At 40.8% G+C, this 22,020-nt stretch overlaps 2 protein-coding genes across 2 annotated transcripts in view; one reads left to right on the top strand and one right to left on the bottom strand.

The window, feature by feature from the left end:
- The window catches only part of ELP4 (elongator acetyltransferase complex subunit 4), a 255,269-nt gene extending 236,899 nt beyond the window's left edge, over nt 1-18,370 (top strand). Inside the window, exon 10 of the mRNA XM_005890864.2 lies at nt 17,043-18,370. Within this exon, the coding sequence (XP_005890926.2) occupies nt 17,043-17,174 (132 nt within the window). The 3' untranslated portion in view covers nt 17,175-18,370. The remainder of the gene's footprint in view (nt 1-17,042) is intronic.
- IMMP1L (inner mitochondrial membrane peptidase subunit 1) overlaps nt 1-22,020 on the bottom strand; it is a 478,402-nt gene that overhangs the window by 319,071 nt on the left and 137,311 nt on the right. The gene's annotated exons all lie outside the window — the stretch shown is intronic.

Here is a 22,020-nt window from a genome sequence, read left to right as displayed (position 1 = left end):
CAGATAGTTTTTGCCTCACTATTTTTAAATATAATCAATTATTCTTTGTGTGAGGTATTAATATTTAATTACAAATTCTAGTTAATGTTGAAAGAAATTGTAAGACATTTAAGATAGACTGTTAAAATATACAAGTCAGTTAATAGATTTAGGATATAAACACATAAATATTAGTGTTACTTAAAAATAAATTTATAATGGTAACTCGAAGATGCTTGTTGTAATTTTTTCATATGCTTATAATATGTTTTATAATTTACAGATATTTAATTGGGTAATGATTTGATGTGTTAACTTAAACTGATTTAGAGCAAATAATATCCCTTTAGGGCATAAGTTAGAATGAAAGACAGAAGAAAAAATACCACTCCTTGATAAATTTTTAAAGGAAAAACATTTTTTCATCATCATTTGTTAAACTGTGAAACTTGTCAGTATTGAACTTTAGGAACCATTTGATGATCTTTTCCCACATATCATGCTTTCATTTACTTTCAGTACCTTGAGAAATTTTTGTGCACTTCTACTAAGGGAATCAAACAGAAATGTACAAATATGTCTATTTCATTTCATTCAGATCTTTAAAACTTAGAGAATTAGCCCTGCATTACAGTTATAAAATCACTTTGCTCCATTATTTCATTTTGGAGCATAATTTTACATATACCAAAAGAATGTTCCTAAAGTATACCTGCAGACCCTGGCTGAAATGACCTCAAACTTCAGAGTTTCTACTTGAACCAGAGTGACTTCTTCCTGCTACAGTGAAAACTTGAGGCAGGATTTAGCCAGTTTGATATATCAGGTTGTTGGTTCTTCTACATTTCAATGATCTTTCAGACCTCCTTGTAAAAAGATTTAACTTCAATGGTAAAGTTAAGTGGTGGGGGAAAAAATCCTCCACGTATAAAAGCAAATGAGTTTTTAAAGAACAGAAAACAATCTCCATGAAAATTAAACTTAGCTCTTGTTAACATTTCCATTAAAACATGCATTTTGATTAAACCAAACAAACAAACACCAAAAAAAATCCCTAGAAGTAGGCATAATCATTTATCTATATACTCACAAATATTTTGCTCTTTTCTGATCATCTGTATTTTTTCTTGCTTTATTTGCTTCATGTCCTTTAACTTTTTCCCCTCGTTATTCATGGAAAGGTTTTCTATCTAAGACTAAATTGATTCTTTACTTACTTCTTATCTGTGAAGTCACTTCAGCAGAGAGTTATTACTCTTTGGAGTTAGGTCCTCATCTCTAATCTGTATCCCTTAGCTAGAGCGCTCCGTCTGGTGCTGCCCTATCACTGCCCTAAGGCATGTAGAGAGAGGGTTCTTGCTTTGCCCAGCCTGCTCACTGAGCTGCCTTTGAAACTGGTGAGGAAGGAGGTCTGTGAAGGGGAGAGATAGATGTACTGGGTGACTATTTGAAACCAGTGTAATTTGCAAATTTGCCACCAACTTTTAAGTGAGAATTGGGGTAGAGGTTTCCAGGGTTAACATGCTTTCAGAAATCAAAAGGAAAATGGAAGTTTTCATTTCATTACTGAGGGCTCTGATACAAAAGGATTTTTTTCTAAATTTTACCAAGATTTCAACAATTAATCTAGGTACTTTTATTAAAATAGTCATAATATTGCCATGTTATATATATTTATATGTATAAACATGCACACTCAAATACACATGCACACACGCACACAATAGCACTTTTGAAATAATACTACATATCACCTGGCTTTTAATTTAAGTTTGGAGCAAGTGAAATATACACCACCTAGGAGAGCGTACCTTTGACCATGAGGAGTGCAGAAAATCACTATACCACTACAATTGATACTTCTCATTTGTTATGAAAAATTTTTATACTGTCAGTATAGAGAAAGCCACATTTCATTTTGCCAATCAAAACCGTACTACCTAACTGCTTTTGTATAAAAGCTAACACAACTTGTCAAAAATAGCCCTCACTATACATTGAACTGGTAAAAGCAGTTAAGAACAGTTTGGCAAAGATAAACCATAAAGTTAATTTTTGTATTATTTTCTTTTCATTCACATTCCTACCAGGTAGGCTTTGTCAGATACCTATAGTAAAGGAGAACTTGTTCATGCGTGCAGAACAAAATAAAATAAGATTAGAAGCTCCAGGAAATCAGCCTGCTTCAAAAAACCATTAACGTGTACCTATCCCTCAAGCTTTACAAATGTGTTAATTGTCGTATTTCAGTCATGTAAATATGTTTCAGCGTAAAGTAACCAAGATTTCCTGTTGTATAAGTACTGCTATCCGGGGATGTGGGGGTAGGGAGGGATGAACAAGGACTAAATAACAGACTGTAATGAAACCTGCCTTTGGGCAGCACATGCCTCAGTTCTGAATGCCCAGAAATACTTCGCAGACGCTCCAGGCTGCCTAGCAATGGGGATTTCTAATTCTGGCTAGCTTGACAAAGTAAATACAACTATTGAACATAAGGCAGTTCCTAATAAAAAACAACAATTCCCCCTTGTAAACACCTACATTTGGCCCCATTAAAAATTCTTTCTTCATACCCAGAAACTCACAGACCCTTAAACGTGGGGGTCTCAAAGTAACTAAAGAGCAGTTGGGAGATTTAATGCTGTTGAGATGTTGTCCGTTGCCATTTCTCCCGAGCCCTTGATACCCCATCTCAGGGCTTTGTGGAGCAATGTTCTTTCTGCATTCGCTGGAGGACATTATACAAGCAGGCACGTTGGCCATTATGCTCCCAGCATTCATTCATGGATGGCCAGAAGGAAATCCACATATATTCATATATATGCTATGCTTACCTCCAAAACTATATGGTTGAGGGAGTGTTCATCCAAAGCTACCAATGTTAGTTATTTAGTGGACTGAAATTAGTGTGATAACTTAAGCTGTTATCTGAAATCAAAATTCTCTGATTCCTGCTTTTTCATGTGTTAGAACTCATCTCTTCCATTAGCTATACACCAGTCAGACCTCTGCCAGTCCCTAAGTGAAGTAGTGTAGTAGTCTTAAAAATCTCTTGGTTTTAGGGATCAACCTTGAGCTTACACACATGTTTATCTGCCAACCGTTTACTGAGTAGAAGGCTTCATTCAGATTACAGATTACAGAATTCAAACGTTAGTTCTAGTAGACAAAAACAGATTGTTACCTTTCGCCACCTGCAGACTAGTTTCCATGTGTTTTAAAAAGAAAAAGGGAGATAAAAAGGAATTCTCCTACAGTTAGTAGTTTGAATTTATTTCTAAATGAAGGTGTTTTTTTTTTCAACCTCAACATTCATATCTAAAAACTCTATATGTTCCTAAAATATCTTACCATTCTTAAGCCATCTGTGGGGTAGTACCAATATATTGCTGCTAAAATGTTTCCTCACTTGTCTCGGGTAGAAAAGGGACCTCCAGGGCAAAGCAGGCCTGAAGAGCCTGTCAAAACGACCGTCTGTCCACAGAAAGATCTCAGGCTTCTTCCACTTACTGCCAGCAGTAGGCCCTAGATCTCAAGAGGCTCTCAGCTTGGCCCTGCTGAAACTTAATTCAAATTCTGCACACTCTGGAGCTTATATGCTCCTGCCGGCATTGTGTGCTCCAGAGCCCATACAAGCCTTGGGTTAAGCAGAGCTGGAGACCAGTCAAAAGGTTGCCAGAGTGAGAAGCCCCGCTACAATTCAAGAAGAATGAATAGGAGAGAGTCCGTTTGGGGAAATATGAGGAGTCTTGTTCAAGCTGTGATGCATAACCAGAGGATCACAGTGACCATGGGGAACTTAGGCACCCCATTCCTTTCTCCTTAGTCCATCCCAGAGAAGAGGCTCATGAGCTGGCGGGGTGGGGGGAGCAGTGTCTTTCACTGTTTATACCGTCCAAGTTTAGGTAACAATTCAAGTCACCTTTATCCAGCTATTACCTAAATGATATTTTTTTTTCTTTTCTTCAGTCCTGCTCATATTAGAACATTAATGAGAATAAAATGTACAAAAAAAAAAAAACCAAGAAGAGACCCAAAGATAAGAAAAAGATACTGCCTTTAGTTTGTGTAGAAAATAAAACCATTTTAAGGAAAGTTCTTCAGAAGTAATCTAGTTTGTTCTCTGTCGTTATATGACATGCAGGAGGAAAGTAACATGCCTTCCCATATTTTCAATGTCTGACAATTCAAGAACATTGAGACTGAAACATGGTGGTATTCTTAGCACTGTGTGGCCCACAAGATTGTGACTCACGTTTTAAGAGGATTAAGTGCAGCAAACCATCCCCGCACACAGCACCACTGCGAACACCTCACACGGGGCCCAACCCTCCACCTGGAATCCTCCCGCTGGGCTCGCATGAGGCTGGGCCCCACCGCTCCCCGCGGGAGGACGGTGGGAGCCGGAGGATCCTGTGCGTCACCCAGTGGCTAGAACGTCTTTCCTGAATCAGAAAAAAGGCTCTAGAACAGCCTGTATACACCGCCTTTTTGGAAAATTCTGTCTTTAATAGAATACACACGTGTGCCACAACTGTTCTCTGTTGTTAAAAATGTTCCCTTTGCCTGAAAGTTTCTTTTTCCATGTCTTGTGATGGTCCTTTCTGCAAATTTACATCTTAGCTCAAATGCACCCTCCAGAAAGATTTTCACCAATTAAAGTAGTGGGTAGGCCAAATTGTTCATTCAGGTTTTCCTGTTAAAATGTTATGGAAAACCTAAACAAACGTTTTGGCCAGCCCAAACAGTTTCCCCAGGCAGTATCGTATCACCGTATTTCATTTCCTTAAGATACCGCTCATGCTCTGAGTGAGCTTCTCCATTTGTTGTCTTTTCTGGGTTAGCTGTCTCTCCTTGAGTCAGTAAGTGTCTCTGTATTGTCCCTTTCTGAAGTTGTTTTTTGGACGTAGAGATTTTGCCTGTCTTGTTCCCTATTTTACCCTTAGTGCTTAGAAAAGGTCTGGCTCACAGAGAACTGGGTGCGAATGTGGACTTTGAAGCCAGAACACCTGAGTTCAAATCCCATTTGAATATCCTGAAGCTGAAACATCCCTTCTGCTGTTTGTGGACTTGGTCACGTGCTCCACAACTAGCTGAAAGGGAAGCTTGGAAGTGAAGCCTTTTTCAGGATGGCTGTACATTCACGGGTTCTTCTACTCAAGTAGAAAGGGAGAGTGGGCACTGGAGGTCAATCTCATAGTCTCCAACCCTTCGGAACCCCAATGTCCGGCACAGCCTCTTCGCACAAGTTATCTGCTCTTCAGGAATGAGTGGGGAATCCTGCTGGTGAGGAACTGCAAAAATTCTCTGCCCTGGCAGCAGAGGAATGTAGCTAGCTAGGTTTGCAGCCCTCCATCTGCTCTCTGGAAGGAACTGCTTTGTCCACTGTCCTCCGTGTCCCTTTAGGAAGTTACTCCTTGTCTATTACCAGTGACAGCTACATGAAGTCGCTGTGAGAGCGTGTGCCCTTTGGGGGCTGCACCAATCTTGTTTTTTGTATTCATTCATTTATTTATTCATAGCTGTGCCAGGTCTTAGTTGCGGCATGCGGGAATCTTCCGTCTTCGTTATGGCATGCCAGTTCCTTTAGTTGGTGGCATGAGGGGTCTTTTAATTGTGGCATGCAAACTCTTAGCTGTGGCGTGCGGATCTAGTTCCCTTCTGCATTGGGAACGCAGAGCCTTAGCCACTGGACCACCAGGCAAGTCCCTAAAGGCTACAGTTTCTCCATCCCACTTAAAGGTAGATCCGTGTGTTCCTTGGTAGCTCAGCTGGTAAAGAATCCACCTGCAATGCAGGAGACCCGGGTTCAATTCCTGGGTCAGGAAGATCCAAGGAGAAGGTATAGGCTACCCACTCCAATATTCTTGGACTTCCATTGTGGCTCAGCTGGTAAAGAATCCGCCTGCAATGCAGGAAACCTGAGTTCAATCCCGGGGTTGGAAAGATCCCCTGGAGAAGGGAACAGCTACCCACTCCAGTATTCTGGCCTGGAGAATTCTATGGACTGTATAGTCCATGGGGTCACAAAGAGTTGGACATGACTGAGCAACTTTCACTATCAGTTCAGTTCAGTTCAGTAGCTCAGTCGTGTCCGACTCTTAGTGACCCCATGAATCGCAGCACACCAGGCCTCCTTGTCCATCGCCAACTCCCAGAGTTCACCCAAATTCATGTGCATCGAGTTGGTGATGCCATCCAGCCATCTCATCCCCTGTCGTCCCCTTCTCTTCCTGCCCCCAATCCCTCCCAGCATCAGGGTCTTTTCCAACAAGTCAGCTCTTCGCATGAGGTGGCCAAAGTATTGGAGTTTCAGCCTCAGCATCAGTCCTTCCAATGAACAGCCAGGACTGGTCTCCTTTAGGATGGACTGGTTGGATCACCTTGCAGTCCAAGGGACTCTCAAGAGTCTTCTCCAACACCACAGTTCAAAATCATCAATTCTTCGGTGCTCAGCTTTCTTCACAGTCCAACTCTCACATTCATACATGACCACTGGAAAAACCATAGCCTTGACTAGACGGACCTTTGTTGGCGAAGTAATGTCTCTGCTTTTGAATATGCTATCTAGGTTGGTCATAACTTTTCTTCCAAGGAGTAAGCGTCTTTTAATTTCATGGCTGCAATCACATCTGCAATGATTTTGGAGCCTGAAAAAATAAAGTCTGACACTGTTTCCCCATCTATTTCCTATGAAGTGATAGGACCAGATGCCATGGTCTTCGTTTTCTCAATGTTGATCTTTAAGCCAATTTTTTCACTCTCCTCTTTCACTTTCATCAAGAGGCTTTTTAGTTCCTCTTTACTTTCTGCCATAAGGGTGGTGTCATCTGCATATCTGAGGTTATTGATATTTCTCCCAGCAATCTTGATTCCAGCTTGTGCTTCTTCCAGCCCACGGATAAAGGACAGAAATGGTATGGACCTAACAGAAGCAGAAGATATTAAGAAGAGGTGGCAAGAATACACAGAAGAACTGTACAAAAAAGAGCTTCATGACCAAGATAATCATGATGGTGTGATCACTCACCTAGAGCCAGATATCCTGGAATGTGAAGTCAAGTGGGCCTTAGAAAGCATCACTATGAACAAAGCTAGTGGAAGTGATGGAATTCCAGTTGAGCTATTTCAAATCCTGAAAGATGATGCTGTGAAAGTGCTGCACTCAATATGCCAGCAAATTTGGAAAACTCAGCAGTGGCCACAGGACTGGAAAAGGTCAGTTTTCATTCCAGTCCCAAAGAAAGGCAATGCCAAAGAATGCTCAAACTACCGCACGATTGCACTCATCTCACATGCTAGTAAAGCTCAAAATTCTCCAAGCCAGGCTTCAGCAATACGTCAACCATGAACTTCCAGATGTTCAAGCTGATTTTAGAAAAGGCAGAGGAACCAGAGATCAAATTGCCAACATCCGCTGGATCATCAAAAAGGCAAGAGAGTTCCAGAAAAACATCTATTTCTGCTTTATTGACTATGCCAAAGCCTTTGACTATGTGGATCACAATGAACTGTGGAAAATTCTGAAAGAGATGGGAATACCAGGCCACCTGACCTGCCTCTTGAGAAACCTGTATGCAGGTCAGGAAGCAACAGTTAGAACTGGACATGGAACAACAGACTGGTTCCAAGTAGGAAAAGGAGTACGTTCAAGGCTGTATATTGTCACCCTGCTTATTTAACTTATATGCAGAATACATCATGAGAAACTTTCACTATATATAGATCAGATTCCTGGACGTAAGATTCTGTAGGCGTTGAAAAATCATGGACTCTTGACCAGGCTTGTCGTTTCTTTGACAAAACAACCCCCTCCAAATTTTATGAGGTTGCCAGTTGATTTGCTTCTCTTCACTTCCACATGCAAGTAATCAGAGCCAAAAAGTTGTCCAGACATATTGATAGTTCTAGCATTCAACTGCAGGAAAGAGGTCCCATCTAATTATTTTATGCAGTTGGAAAGTTGATACCAGAAAATTGGGAGGCAGTGAAATAACTGGAAGGGCTGAGGGATAATGCCACCAAACTGGCCTCCAGGGAGGCTGCTGCCTCTACCAAAGACAGTTAAGGTGAGGAATTGGGAGGCAGCAACTATAGCTACTTCCTGAAAGTGCACAGTTCCATGGCTGCAGTCCTGCAGCTAGAATCTTCCCATGGCTACTGCTGCCAGTGCCTCTTGGTCCCCAGGAAGCATGTCACTGGACACTGAAATTGAGTGAGCCGCCCTTCCCATAACTGACTCTGCTCCTGTGATGCCTGTGAAGCTGTCGACTGGTCACTAGAATGCAAAAAAAAAAAAAAACACCACTGTCCGTGCAACGTTTGCCAAATGCCTCAGTATAAGTAGCAGGAAGATAAGTACCTGCTTCTTTTCCACCTTCTGAATCTACTGCAGCTGTGGGTAAGCCTAATTCACACCTTTCCAGCCTCTTACCTGCGGGCGGACACACCACAGGGCAGGTGAAATGGGCGCTGTCCACCACAACTCTCATCTTGTAAGACCTGAGTCTTATTTTCTGGTCTCTCTGTTCTGCCCTTTCATCTTACTTGTAACTAGCTTGAAGCAATCTGAAATAATCGACTTGAGAAAGAAGGCAGCACCCTTAATCTGACTGTTGTCTCTGGCTCCCATTTTCTGGCCAGCCTCTTAATGAGGCATTTCACCACGGCTCAGAGGCACAGACATCTGTGAAGGTTGCCTGCTCTGGTGTGCAATTGCAGAAGTAGCTGGGCTTTCTCAAGCCTCTGATGCCCCAAATTACAAGCTTTTGGTTCGTTTAGGCTGTGAGCTTCAGGCAGGTACCTCCTTTAATAGAACTGTTGTAGCACATTCTATGGCTCCAGCCTAAGTTCATTTCTCTTTCGTAAATAACTTTGCCAAAAGTGGCAAGAAGCCACTAATACGCCAATATTCTGAATTTCTCCAACATTTCAACTAGAGCCACTGACTAGGAGATATGAGGTTTGCCTTCCAAGTTGTCACAAGCCTAATGAGAGTCATCAGCTTTCCAACCTGTGATACTGACCTCACTGCCCACCTTCTAACCACTAAACCAACCTAGATTTTTGAGGCTAGAACTCAATCCATTTTTCAGATACCAAATTCTCTACAAACAGGATATAGGTTAGGCTGTTATTAAAGAAATTCAAAAAAGCAGTGGCTTAATAATATAGAACACATATTGTATAAAAGCCCAATTTGGTGACCCAAGGCTCTTTTGGTGGTCAGGTGGTGTCAGGAGACCCTAAGCTATTTCTGTGGTTTTGCTCCGCCCTCCTCAGCCCATAGCTTCCATTTGATGGTCCAGGGTGGCTGCTTCAGCGCCTGCCCTCAAGGCCACATTTCAGTGAGTGAGAAGAAGGGAAGCTTAGCTTGTCCCCAACATTGTGGAGCTTAGAGCAAGAATGCAGATAAAGGACCACATAATTACATGTCTCAATATTTAAAAGTTGTCAAGCCAACAAATCATTAAATATATTTTATCTTCCTTTCTTCACAAGTACACCTTCCTGGGAAGCCAAATTTAAATTTAGGATCAGGGTTCCACTCCAGAAGATGGAGACATAGGAGGAATTAGCCTACAGCTTACCTCCTTTCTCTCCCCACCGCTGCCTCCTTCCCACACAGAGCAGGCAATGTGATGTGCTTGGGGACACCCGGCCTGCACATTCAAACTCTGTCCACACTCCCCACACACAGCCATCCCTAGGTTCCTCCTGGGGCCCCAGAGTGTGCACACAGATAACAAATTTCACCCACAAGAAACAGACCTGGGGAAGAGACCTGTGCAGGTTTTGTGGCCATTTGCACAGGGAGTTCTGAAGCCCTGAGTACCCAGAGTGTGTCCTCCAAAGAAGGGTACATGCTCTAGATGGGCATAACCCCTTCACCATGGTTTACTCCTCACCTCACAGGGGGAGGAGCATCAGTGCCCAGTGAGGGGGGGACCCTCTTGCTGGAGTTGAATAGTGATGCCAAGGGAAAGGGAAGTGAATGGCACTTCCCCCTCTCTAAGGATCTGACCTTGAACTTAACCATGGCAATTCTGCTCAAGATGAAGTCACCAGAGCCTAAGCACTCAGCCTCATCTATTGGCCAGGGAAGCTGGGAAGTGTGGCCTTTATTCTGGGAGGCCATGTGGCCCACTCAGGGATTTTTTTCACTCTGCAAAGGAAGAGAATAGATATTGGGAGTAAGCTAACAATCTCTGCCACCGACACATGCCTTTTCACAAATCACACTTCTGTTTAGACAAGTGAGTTCTTCACAATTTGCTTTCAGAGAGGTGAGCTTGGAGGCAAGACAATACTGTCAGTTATAATTGACGGTCAAAATAATCGCACACCTGAGCATTTTTCAATGGGCAGCCAGTGTGCACTGCTCCAACTCGGAAATTTTGTCTAATTTGCAGATCAATCAGGAAGAACCAACTGAATTTTTTTCAATTCAGGATATAGTATGGTTATGAGATTCAATAGAACAGTTTTAATCTGCAACCCTGAGAATGAATTGGATCTTAAACAGAAGTGACACCTAAAACCTTGACCATGTTTTGGCAGAATTTTTTCCAGACATATTCAGCCACTATAAAATGTACACTTATCCAAAACAAGCAAAAATGTGATCTGGCATGATTTCCACTGCCCCATTCATGTATAAGAGTAACACAGAATTCTCCAAAATTAGGCAGATACATCTTCCACATTTTAAAATTTTAACCAGATGTAGAGTCATTACAATATAACATTGTATTGTAATAATGTAATGATCATGAAATAATATACATAAGAATATGAAATATAATAATTATGTAATAGCATATAAGATTAACTTTTTTGCCAGTTGAAACAACACTCTGAGATCTTGTGAAGAAATCACGGTGACGGCGCTTCCCTCGTGCTCCAGTGGGAGAAGTCCGCACTCCCCACGCAGGGGGCCTGCGTTTGATCCTTGACCAGGGTACTGGATCCCGCATGTCACAACTAAGACCCAGTGCAGACAAGTAAATTAAAATGATTTTTGTAAGTGGAAGTCTCCCTTTATAATAGTGATAAATGGACCCCAAATTGCCTCCTTTAATACCAAGTCCTGCATTTTTTCACTGGCCCGGAAGCCAGGCCCCATCTTCACTATTGTGTTACTGGGTGTGAGGGAAATTGTCTGGACTTTTTAAACTTTTGTTTGTTTGTGGCTGAGCTGGGTCTTCGTTGCTACGTGCGGGCCTTCTCTAGTTGCGGTGGCGGGGCTGCTGCTCTCACTGCAGCGGCGGCCTTCTCTAGTTGCGGTGTGAGCTTGCTCCAGTCGTGATGCGCAGCTTCTCACTGCAGCGGCGGGCCTTCTCTAGTTGCGGTGAGCGGGGGCTGCTCTCCAGTCGTGGTGCGCAGCTTCTCACTGCAGCGGCGGGCCTTCTCTAGTTGCGGTGAGCGGGGCTGCTCTCCAGTCGTGGTGCGCAGCTTCTCACTGCAGCGGCGGGCCTTCTCTAGTTGCGGTGAGCGGGGCTGCTCTCCAGTCGTGGTGCGCAGCTTCTCGCTGCGGCGGCTCCTCTTGCTGGGAGCACAGGCTGCAGGAGGCACGGGGTTCTGTGGTCGTGGTGCGTGGGCTTAGTTGCCCGTGGCATGTGGGACCTTCTCGGACCGGGGATTGAGCCTGTGTCCCCTGCATTGGCAGGTAGATTCTTAACCAGTGAACCACCAGGGAAGTCCTGTTTAGACTTTTTAAATCTTACCAGAAGCAAAGACTATTACCGGAGTTTCCTTTTATATTTCTTGACAGCACCACAGTAAAGGGCATTGTATAATAAATGCTCAGACTTAGTGACCATACCTGCTGGCCAAGTGCAGTGTTCTGTTGCTGTTGCTTATGTTTTTCATTAAACTGGTAGATTCATTTCCATGCCCTAATAAGCTCACTTATTTTTATCTTTTTTCATACTGTTTCATGGGGTTCTCTTGTCCCATATGTATTTTTATAAGTCACCTCAAATGGCTTTTTTGGAACAAGAAAAGGTATAAATAAATTAGCACAGTACGTAATAATTTATAAAACACTTCATATCTCATCTGATCCTGGTAACAGTCTTATGAGGGGAGAATCATTCACTTGTGACAGATAAGGATACTAAAGCTAGACAAGTGAAGTGACTTCAGTTCAGTCGTTCAGTCATGTCCTACTCTTTGCGACCCCATAGACTGCAGCACACCACGCTTCCCTGTCCTTCACTATCTCCTAGAGTTTGCTCAAGCTCATGTCTATTGAGTCAGTGATTCCATCCAACCATCTCATCCTCTGTCACCCCCTTCTCCTCCTGCCCTCAATCTTTCCCCCAAATTGCATCAGGGTCTTTTCCAGTTAGTCACTTCTTCACATCAGGTGGCCAAAGTATTGGAGCTTCAGCTTCAGCATTAGTCCTTCCAATGAATATTCAGGACTGATTTCCTTTATGATTGGCTGGTTTGATCTCCTTGCAGTCTAAGGGACTCTCAAGAGTCTTCTCCAGCACCACAGTTCAAAAGCATCAATTCTGCGGCACTCTTATCTGAGTGAAGTGACTCAGATGTGACTTATCTGATGTCATACTGATAGGGAGTAGAGTATCAAACTGTCACCCGCTGCCCCTGTGAAAAAACCAGTGTAGAACCTATATGTTCAAAGGTGTTCATAAGATTTCATTTAAATTGATTATGTTTTAAAGAAAAAAGAAAAAATCTATTAGGAAGTATTTTGAAATATTAACCCCTATTTCTGTGATTGTGAGTAATGGAAAGTGTGACTTTTCAGGAAATGTCATAAATTTTAAAGGATACAAACAAATCTATTCATTTGCTAAAGATTAAAATGTACTTACTACATGAGTTGTTTTCAGAAAACATATGGTGCCCAGTGGTTCGGTCTTGGAAAAATATGAAAAATATAAGTTGATTAAGCTTATTTTAATGGGTATTTATCTGCAATTTGTCTCAAATCCAAGTGGTAATCTAGATTCATTATCTTGCCCCGTCTGTCTGGGAACTGTAAGTGCTAAGCACAGGTCTGGCAGGCTGGGAGAAAAGGAATTAGGAAAAGAACTGTGGAGCCAGGAAGCTCAATCCTATATGTGATCAGTAGAGTTGCTGATTCAGGAAGGAACAAAATATAGTCAGTGGCTCAGCCCAACAGAGGGACAGAGAGGTTGGCAGAGAGGGAAGAATTCCAGTCCAGTTCAGCTTGGTCCCCCTTGAAGCCACAGAGCAAAGCATTTCTGCCACTGTTTCTTTGTTAGGACCCAGGGCTTCCTATGGGCCTAAGGGTGCCTTTTGGCAGGAATTCCCCTAATCTGCCAGAGCATTTTGTCAGGCTCGCCGTTTCCCACCTTGTAGCACTGAGCACCAAAGAATTAATGCTTTCCAACTGTGGTATTGGAGAAGACTGTTGAGAATCCCTTGGACAGCAAGGAGATCAAACCAGTCAATCCTAAAGGAAGTCAACCCTGAATATTCATTGGAAGGACTGATGCTGAAGCTGAAGCTCCAATACTCTGGCCACCTGATTTGAAGAGCTGACTCATTGGAAAAGTCCCTGATGCTGGGAAAGATTGAGGGCAGGAGGAGACAGGGGCGACAGAGGATGAGATATTTGGATGGCATCATCGACTTAATGGACATGAGTTTGAGCAAGCTCCAGGAGACAGTGAAGGACAGGAAAGCCTGCCGTGCTGCAGTCCATGGGGTTGCAAAGAGTCAGACACGACTGAGCGACTGAACAACAACAAACCAATGGGATGAATTGCTATAAAGCACCCCAGGCCTCTACAGAACCTTGGGAGCTGTCACACCTTCCCCAAGTCCGTTTGCCTACACAGAATCATCATTCTAGACCAGGCATTCATGGAAAAAAGAGGCAGCCAGCCAGATAAGCATCTCGTGCCTCAGCAGCACAATGCCTTCCTCCCAGAATCTGGGAAAAGAAAATCAGGTGATAGAATTTTAGCTCAAGATCGACGGTATGTTTTTGTCCCTGGCCTCAGAACCCCAGGTATAAAATGAGAAAGATAAATACCTTGATTTGGTTTATAAGATTAAATCTGTACTAGATTATTTGTATAGGCCTGATTTTTTTCCATTACTCAGTGAAACTTCAAGGTCTAGAAGTCTATATCCCCCTACAGCCTTGCAGCTTTAGTCTAAAGGAGGTCCCTGTGCCGTGTAGAGTGTCTTACAGCGTGTTCTTTAGAAGACAGATCCAGGGTACAGCAGCATCTGAACGTTTACATGTCAAGTGTGCAAATGCTTTGGAAGCCTCAAAGGGAAAGTGCCTGACACACCTGGCAAGCCTGGAACCCACCTCTTCTTCTTCCTCGCTGCTTCACATCACACTGACATGGTGCACAGGGGGAGGCTTAGAAAGGGAGGAAACAAAACCCACTGCTTGAGAATTTAGGCTGCCTAGTAAGCTCGTTCAAGTAATAGTCAACAAAAGCCGGCAAAATCGCACAGATTCCCACGTTTCCCAGAACCATCCTTGGGCTTTTTTCAGAGGACACGGGTACACAACTAGCTTTTACAGTGTAGCATTTGGTTAGGAGCATTTAACCACATCACCCCAAATTTCTGTGCTCAGAAGTTACACATGAATGGTATTTGACTTTTCTTCAAAGCCATTCAACCTGAAAGACTTCCAAGCATGTCACACGTCACATTTAGCTACTTTTGCTATGAAGGGCTTTCAGCCAACTGGCTCACGCTCATTGCCTTGAGAAGCAAAGGAAGAGAAATTTTTAGCAAATAGGTAAGCTCCTGAAATAAATTATATTTATGCTGGTTCTGAATAAAGTACACTAGTTTCCCCATTTGGATTGCCAGAGCAGTAGAACCTACCAAAATGCATCTTTAAAATGTACTGATTCTGCCCTTAAGCAAATCGCCATTTCTGCATGCCAGAATCCAATTCATTATTTAACACCTAGCCCATCTCCATGAAACTTTCTCTGTTCCCATCCCCCACCACAATTTCTGCTTTTGTCTCTACAACTTTGTGGCTGTAACTTGGACTGCTCCCTGTGAGGGTTACTCGTGTGCTTGTCTCATGCCTGTTACTGGGATATAAGGCAACACGGAGTTCGGAGGATACCCTGTTCACATATCTTTTCAGAATGCCTTGCTTTGAGTAGATTCTAAATATCTTTGACTCCAGTTGATTTCCTAAACAGCCTATTTAGATGAGGTCAGATGACCTCATCTCTGTGGGGTCCCAACCAGAAGTACAGACACATACACACACACACACACACATTTTTTAATGGTGACTTCTCTTTAAGTTTTAGAGAGCTTTTAGGTCATGCATGTTCCCTAGTCATTTTTCCTCTGTTCATTAGCAATAACTACAAGATCTTAAAGAAACATTTCAGCTCAGACATATAATTAAATATCTCTTTCCTTGTTGCTTCCACTCATGAACATTGATAGACTTAACACTGCAAAGACATTCATGACCTCAGACTTTAGAGTCATTTGTGTCTTTTCAATTCCTGAGCCTTTCACACTTTCATTTCTACCTGAAATCCTTTCTAAAACTAGGGTATGAAGAAATGAAAGAATTGTTTAAAACAAAGAAGCAAATATGTCTTTCTTTGAATTCTTTTTTTATTATTTAAGAAATAGACATTTAATGACTTAATAAGTGACAGGCTGAGTGCTAAGGATACAGATGAATAACACTGTATTTATATTACTGTATGGATATTATATTTTCCTGGATCTCCCTGACATCTTTGTTGATCATATATCTATATAAGAGTCTTTCATCCTAGATATATTTGAATCAGCAAACTGAAATCAAGGAAGAATGTTTTCATAAATTATTTTTAATGTTTTAAAATGTTTTGATCCTTGCACACAGCTTGTGTTTACATGACAATAAACAAGCCTTTTATCAGGAAAGAAACTAGCCAGGACATATGCTAGTGTATCACAATATTTTGACCCAAAAAAAGTGTTTTTTTCCCTTTCTTATCTTGATTTTTTTTTCATATCCAAGGGAGTTTTCAAATGAAGGGTTTCAGATGGGTTGTCTCCAGGTCAGTTCACCTCATCAAGGCTTTGCTTAGTCATCAGGGGATGACCCCATCCTGCCCTACTTACCTTTAGGCTCCCATAACCACTCTGCCTCACACAACAAACATGTTCCTTTGAGTTTGGATTTTTATGAAACAAATCACATGGCCTGGGAGCAAACATAATTAAAGGAACTTGATAGAGATCCTTTTGAAAAACCAAAAAGTTTATTATGAAATGTGAGTATTTCTCCCTAATTACAATAACTGTTCTGTAATTATGATTAGTTACTGGGTCTCCTTAAATCAACCTATATTTGCAGACAGATAGGAAGGCGAGATGTTCAAAGCTACACTATACTTTTGAAAACATGAGCCAACATCATGCATAGAAACACACTTACCAAGACCTACAGTAAATGTTTTGCTGACCTGTCTGAGCATATGAAAAATATTGACCCTTTAAGTGGTATCATTTTTTTCCTTATGTCAATATGACATATGTCCATGAAAATGGTTAAGTTCCTTAAAGAAGATATAGCCTTGAAATAAAAAATCATCAGGTCAACTTAATAGACAAAGGAAAACAGGCATTTGCAGGAATCCATAATTGCTGAAAAACTACATTCAATTAAAAATACCATCTTGGAGCTCTAAGGGAAAAAAAAATAGCCAAAAAACAACCTGCCGTTATTATGTGGTATTTTTCCATTATGTTTTCATGTGTGCAGTTACTGTGTTTTCATTTCTACCTAAGTAAGAAAAATCGTAATACATTTAGGTCTGGACTCTGGAAATATGCCACTAAGATTCCTGGTCCAGTTTCTGTAATGACTACGATTTGTAAAATCTAGTAGGAATAGGATGTCATTATATTGGGCTTTAATCTGAAGAATTGTTTTAGCAGGAATTTTCTATGCAAGACTAAATGCTGATCAACAGAGCATAATATTGTATTCTGAAGTGTGCTGGCAAAAGCAAAATTAATTATTTTTTTTCCTTCTTTCCGTCCCCTGAAATCTTCTGCCATAGCGACTGCATTTGCCTCCAGACTTGTCAGACACTGTGAGCCGCTCAAGCAAACAGGATCTGGCAGAATCCACCAAGCTGCTGGGCCCAGGCTGTGGCATGACGGCCGGAGGCAAGAAGCACCTGGACTTCTAGTGACTCCTCCTTAGTCACTGCCTGCAGAATTCTGTGACACCCTAATTATGATTGCTAATAGCTTATGTAAATATTTTTCTTAACGATGTGACCCTCCAATCCTTGAAAAATACAGTTAGGATTGCAAAATGAGGCCACTGTTCTTCATTATTTTAACCAAGTTTTTATACAGAAATAGTACAGCAGAAATACTTTCACTTTAAAAGTTTGTTTTATGCTATATCTAGTGAAGAATTTTATTTTTAAATAAAAGCAAATGTCCGAAATTCAGGATGCCTCACAGTGGTCATTAAGCGTATGTGTATATAAGGCACTTGGCTCACGGCAAAGTCCACGTTACAGCAGGCAGCATATGAAACATTATGAAATGCAAAACTGTGAAAAACATATTTTTCTCTTCACTTCTGAAAAAGACACCTCTCACCAAAAATGTTTTTATGAGATAAAAACTTTGCTACTATATGAAGACTAAAATAAAATAAACTTGCATTTACATATCCTGTTATGAAATTGAAGATAAGACAATATTTGGGGATGAAGAATCCATTAAAAATAGTCTACTACAGTATTTAATAAAGAACTTGAGTAATAGAAAACTTAGACAAAGAAAGAGATGGTCTCTGTTTAAACAGAGTCCACACTATGAAATTATGTCAGTAGACATAATTCAGGATTGAAATTCAAACTGACAGCTACATGAATGCAAGGATACTGGGGGAAAACATGTATGGAGGCTTGGCGAGAGATTTTTACAAAACATAGGTCTGAGACAAAGTATAAAACCGAAGGTAACTCAAATTTCTATTGCATCAGGTAAAACCCTTTGTTAATTATGAACATCGGTAGATGTGTACATTTATAACCATATAAACATGTCTTTGGGAATATATAACATATTAAACTAGTTTTCATAGGAAACACCAGTTTTTTGAATCATAGTTCCATGTTCTCAAAGCTTTTGACAAATAGACAAAAAGTAAAAGTTTAAAAGTAACTTGCATATTTAAGTAATATGCAAGTAACCCCCTGTAGCATAGACACATACTGTATAAGAGTCTCAGTTTTTAAAAAGCTGTTTACTGTTAGGAGAAACTGAGTTTTCTAAATACATTTCCAAGTATATTAGACTATCTTGAAGCAGTTATATCTAGCACTTTTAAGCAGTTTGCTTTTAATATACCACAAATTATACTTTATTTGTTCTTGACAACATTGCAGAAAACAAAGACTAGGTTTTTAAAACTGTCTAACCAATATGATGAATGTCAGTCACTTAAAAAAAAACCCACTGTAGCATAAACACATACTGTATACAGCTTTTATTCAGAATTAGAATAATTGAATCAATGACAGTGATTTGCCAGGATGTCAAATCTCTCCATCATATCCTGTCACTACCAGTTTATTTTTTGTGATCGAAATCAAAAAGACAACTATTTTGTCACCCGCTATCTCATTAGTACTAAAAATCAGGTTTCTTCTATTTTTTAGGATGTCTGGTTTATTTTTTTCACTTCTTTTAATTCGAAAGACACAAATTCTTCCCCATTTTCTTTTCAAAATAAAGTTTAAGAATTGATCTGTCAGTTAAAATTAAAGGGCTTTTATATTAAGGAAAGGTGCTTTTAAAATTTAAAGCAACTTCAAAAAAATCAATTTAGTCCATAGATGATAAATAATATGCAGATTCTCCACAAAAGCTTTGCTATGTCCTTTGAAAGCATTATGAACAATCTGAATAAAGTGAATATTTTAGTAGGGTTATTATTTTAATAAGTCTAACCTTTTCTTTACCATGTTGTGATTCATTTTATACAAACATACAACAGAACAATTACATAGCATTTGACTCCGAAAAGGAAATGTGAGGTCATCGAATATGAAAATTGCTTGTCAGAAATACTTAGCAGGTCATTGATTTACTACCCTAGCTAACACAACTATAAAATTAACGGCCAATTTCTAGTTAATATATGCCTTGCAAATAGATAAATACTATAAAAATTGAATGTGCATGTTTGAACCCTTGTTCTAAATAAAAAAGAAACTTTTAAAACTCAGTAAAAGTGCATTCTGAACAATGATAGTACCTGGGCTTTCCAAAAATCAGATCCAAGTGCTTAGGTGTTCTGATTCACTAGGCAGGCTTTGTTAAAATAAGCTCTTGGAGAGGGATGTATATTTTCATTTTCCTCTGATAAAAACCCACTCTAAACATGTGTTTTCTTTCTTTCTGGAAACTTGTCAGTTATCCATATGCTAATAACTTACTACATTAAAATACTGGTCTTCAGTAATGCTACTGTAGGTATACAAACAATTTGATATATTATGAAATGTACACTATTAACAGATTCTAGTTTTCAATTATCAGGTTGTCTTAAAGATATTTAAGTTAACAATGTCAAACAGTGTTTGAAATGTCCTCATATCTTGTAAGTGTTTCTAAAACTTCTAAACCCTCTATGGTATTCATTTCTTACGCTAGATTTGCCTTTCTTTAACATGAGGTAAATATTTTGACTGCTAGAGTCTGCTCAGGTACTGGGGTTCTAAGACCTCTTGAATTTCTTTTTAGTAGCCACCAATTTCCACTTTTCCATTTATTCTTTATCTCCACCTCCAGGATCTGCACATACTAACACTAGACAAAATAAAACTACTTCAAAAGGAAGCAACACTCTGCAATCAATTCCCTGTCTATCTTTTAAAGAACCAGACACACAAATGCGCATACAAAGCAAAAGTTGAGAGCCCTATTCATTTGTTTAAGCCCATTATGAACATCATTCCTAAAGCATCATGTCAATGCTTTCCAAAGATAGTCACCATCAACACCACCAAATTTAAGCAATACTAACCCTAAATACTTACACTTTGAACTTTAAAACTGAGCAGTGAAGTCATTCAGAACCAAAGCAAAAAAAAAAAAAAGGTGCTTAAATAAGAAACAGTTGAGGTTTATTCTTGAAGAACAGAAAAAGGAAAAATTTGTGTTTGGCCTTGGTGAGCCAAACATTATACAAAGAGGAAAACCCTTTTTTAAAAAAATCTTGTTTACATTAAGGCCCAGAGCAAAAAGAAATAAGCAGAATATGGACACCATCCTAAAATGACAAATATTCACAAAACAAAGCTGAATCTTGGAATAATACTGTATGAATGACTCTTAGGAAACCTAGTAGTGATTTTTTCTTTAAAAGGAAGAAGAAATGATTATGTGAGCCATACCAAAAGCCAGTTTCCATTTAAGAGGAGGCACAGCTTTGGGGTGGGGAAGGAGGGATATTCTGAGAATTCATTATGGTAAAAAGCATTTGTTTACTCGGAGTAATTTGAATGTTCTTACTCAAACATTCAGCTCAAATTCTGTTCACCTGGTCTCCCTAAGTCAGTCAAGTCTGGAGAAAAATCTTGTGATTCTACCAAGGACATCACAAATAGATGGCCACCATCCTGGAGGATGGCATCAAGGCATCCCTGAAGAGTTCCCATTCATAAATATATAAATATACCTATCAATAAATAAATAAAAGTTATTTCAAGAATGAGTAAAAGGCCACCTCTGGGCACAGCTTCCACACTGAGCTTGCCATGCTGTCCCCAGGGGTGTGTCTGGAACTCCATTCAAAAGGACAGCTCATCTCCCTAGGGTGAGGGCAGAAGGCAAGGCAGCCGACCCATCCTGCTGGACCAGAGGGCATCTACAGCTGAGCGGCTGCATTAGACTAAACCAGGCTGCGGAGCCACTGCGCCCTGGCAAGCTTGACCCTCTGAGGACTCGTATACGTGCCTAAGTGCACACAGGCAGCTCCTCTGCTCCACAACACTCCCCTTCTCCCGTCCCCACCTCCTACACCCAAATGTCACAGCCAGTTCTCCAAAGTCTCTGCTTCCTGCACAGCAGAGCCGTGGGCCAGGACCAGCTGCCTGACCCTGGCCCAAATCATAGTCGGTTGGAAACCATCCCTTCTCGCAGTGAGGAGGTGAGGCAGCCAGCAGCCACCGCACACACTCACACACAGCCCTCCTCGGACATTTCTCCCAGCACGTGTTCCTCTGGGAATGCAGGTGGCTAAATGTCAAGGGGGGAAATACCTGCACAGGTGTACCAACAGTGCATATGTGTATGTGCTCCTCTGCAGAAGTGTACACACGTACAACACAGACGGGATCAAATTGCATACACACGTATAAAAACGGCAGTCAGCATGTCTCAGTGTGCAGCAAGTCTGGTGGAATAAAATTATTAATATAAAGCATGCCAGAGAGATCAGTCACAATTATCTGTTCACAAGTATATTCTTTAACTAGAAAATAGTAGATGTTGAGCTAGAAGATGTTTTTTTTAAAAAGCCTCCAATTAATTTCTCTATTTCTGATTGTTTGCCTTCAGGGGTTAAAAACAAAACCAAAAAAGAGCAGAGTACAATTCAGTGGAAGTGTGTCTTTGTCCCCAGAGGGTTTTGCCTGTGCAGGCATTTAATCTAGACTGCCAGACCCCCAGCCTTTGACTGAAGCGTGCAGAAGAAAACATCCATATTGACTTATATGTTACACAGAACAGACAGAAATAAAAGTCTCAGACAGGCCTCTTTCACCCAACAAAGGCTCGTTTTTTTCCATCCTTTGCTTGGGCTCAAGCACTCCTGCCCTGCGTGCCGCCACTTTAAACATGATCAGATCTGTGCTTCATTGCAAATAACAACTGACCAACAATGGGCCCTGCTTCATAGATTTGGGAATGTTTGGCTTAAGCTGCCAATGACTGAAGGCCTTTAACTCCCACCGGCCAGTCACAGTCCGCTTTGTTGTTGTCTGTTGATGTGTCTGTGCTCATTATTCC

This window comes from Bos mutus, chromosome 15 (genome assembly GCF_027580195.1).
Source record: "Bos mutus isolate GX-2022 chromosome 15, NWIPB_WYAK_1.1, whole genome shotgun sequence".
Taxonomy (NCBI): Eukaryota; Metazoa; Chordata; class Mammalia; order Artiodactyla; family Bovidae; genus Bos; species Bos mutus.
This window is presented reverse-complemented; position numbering and strand designations above follow the sequence as displayed.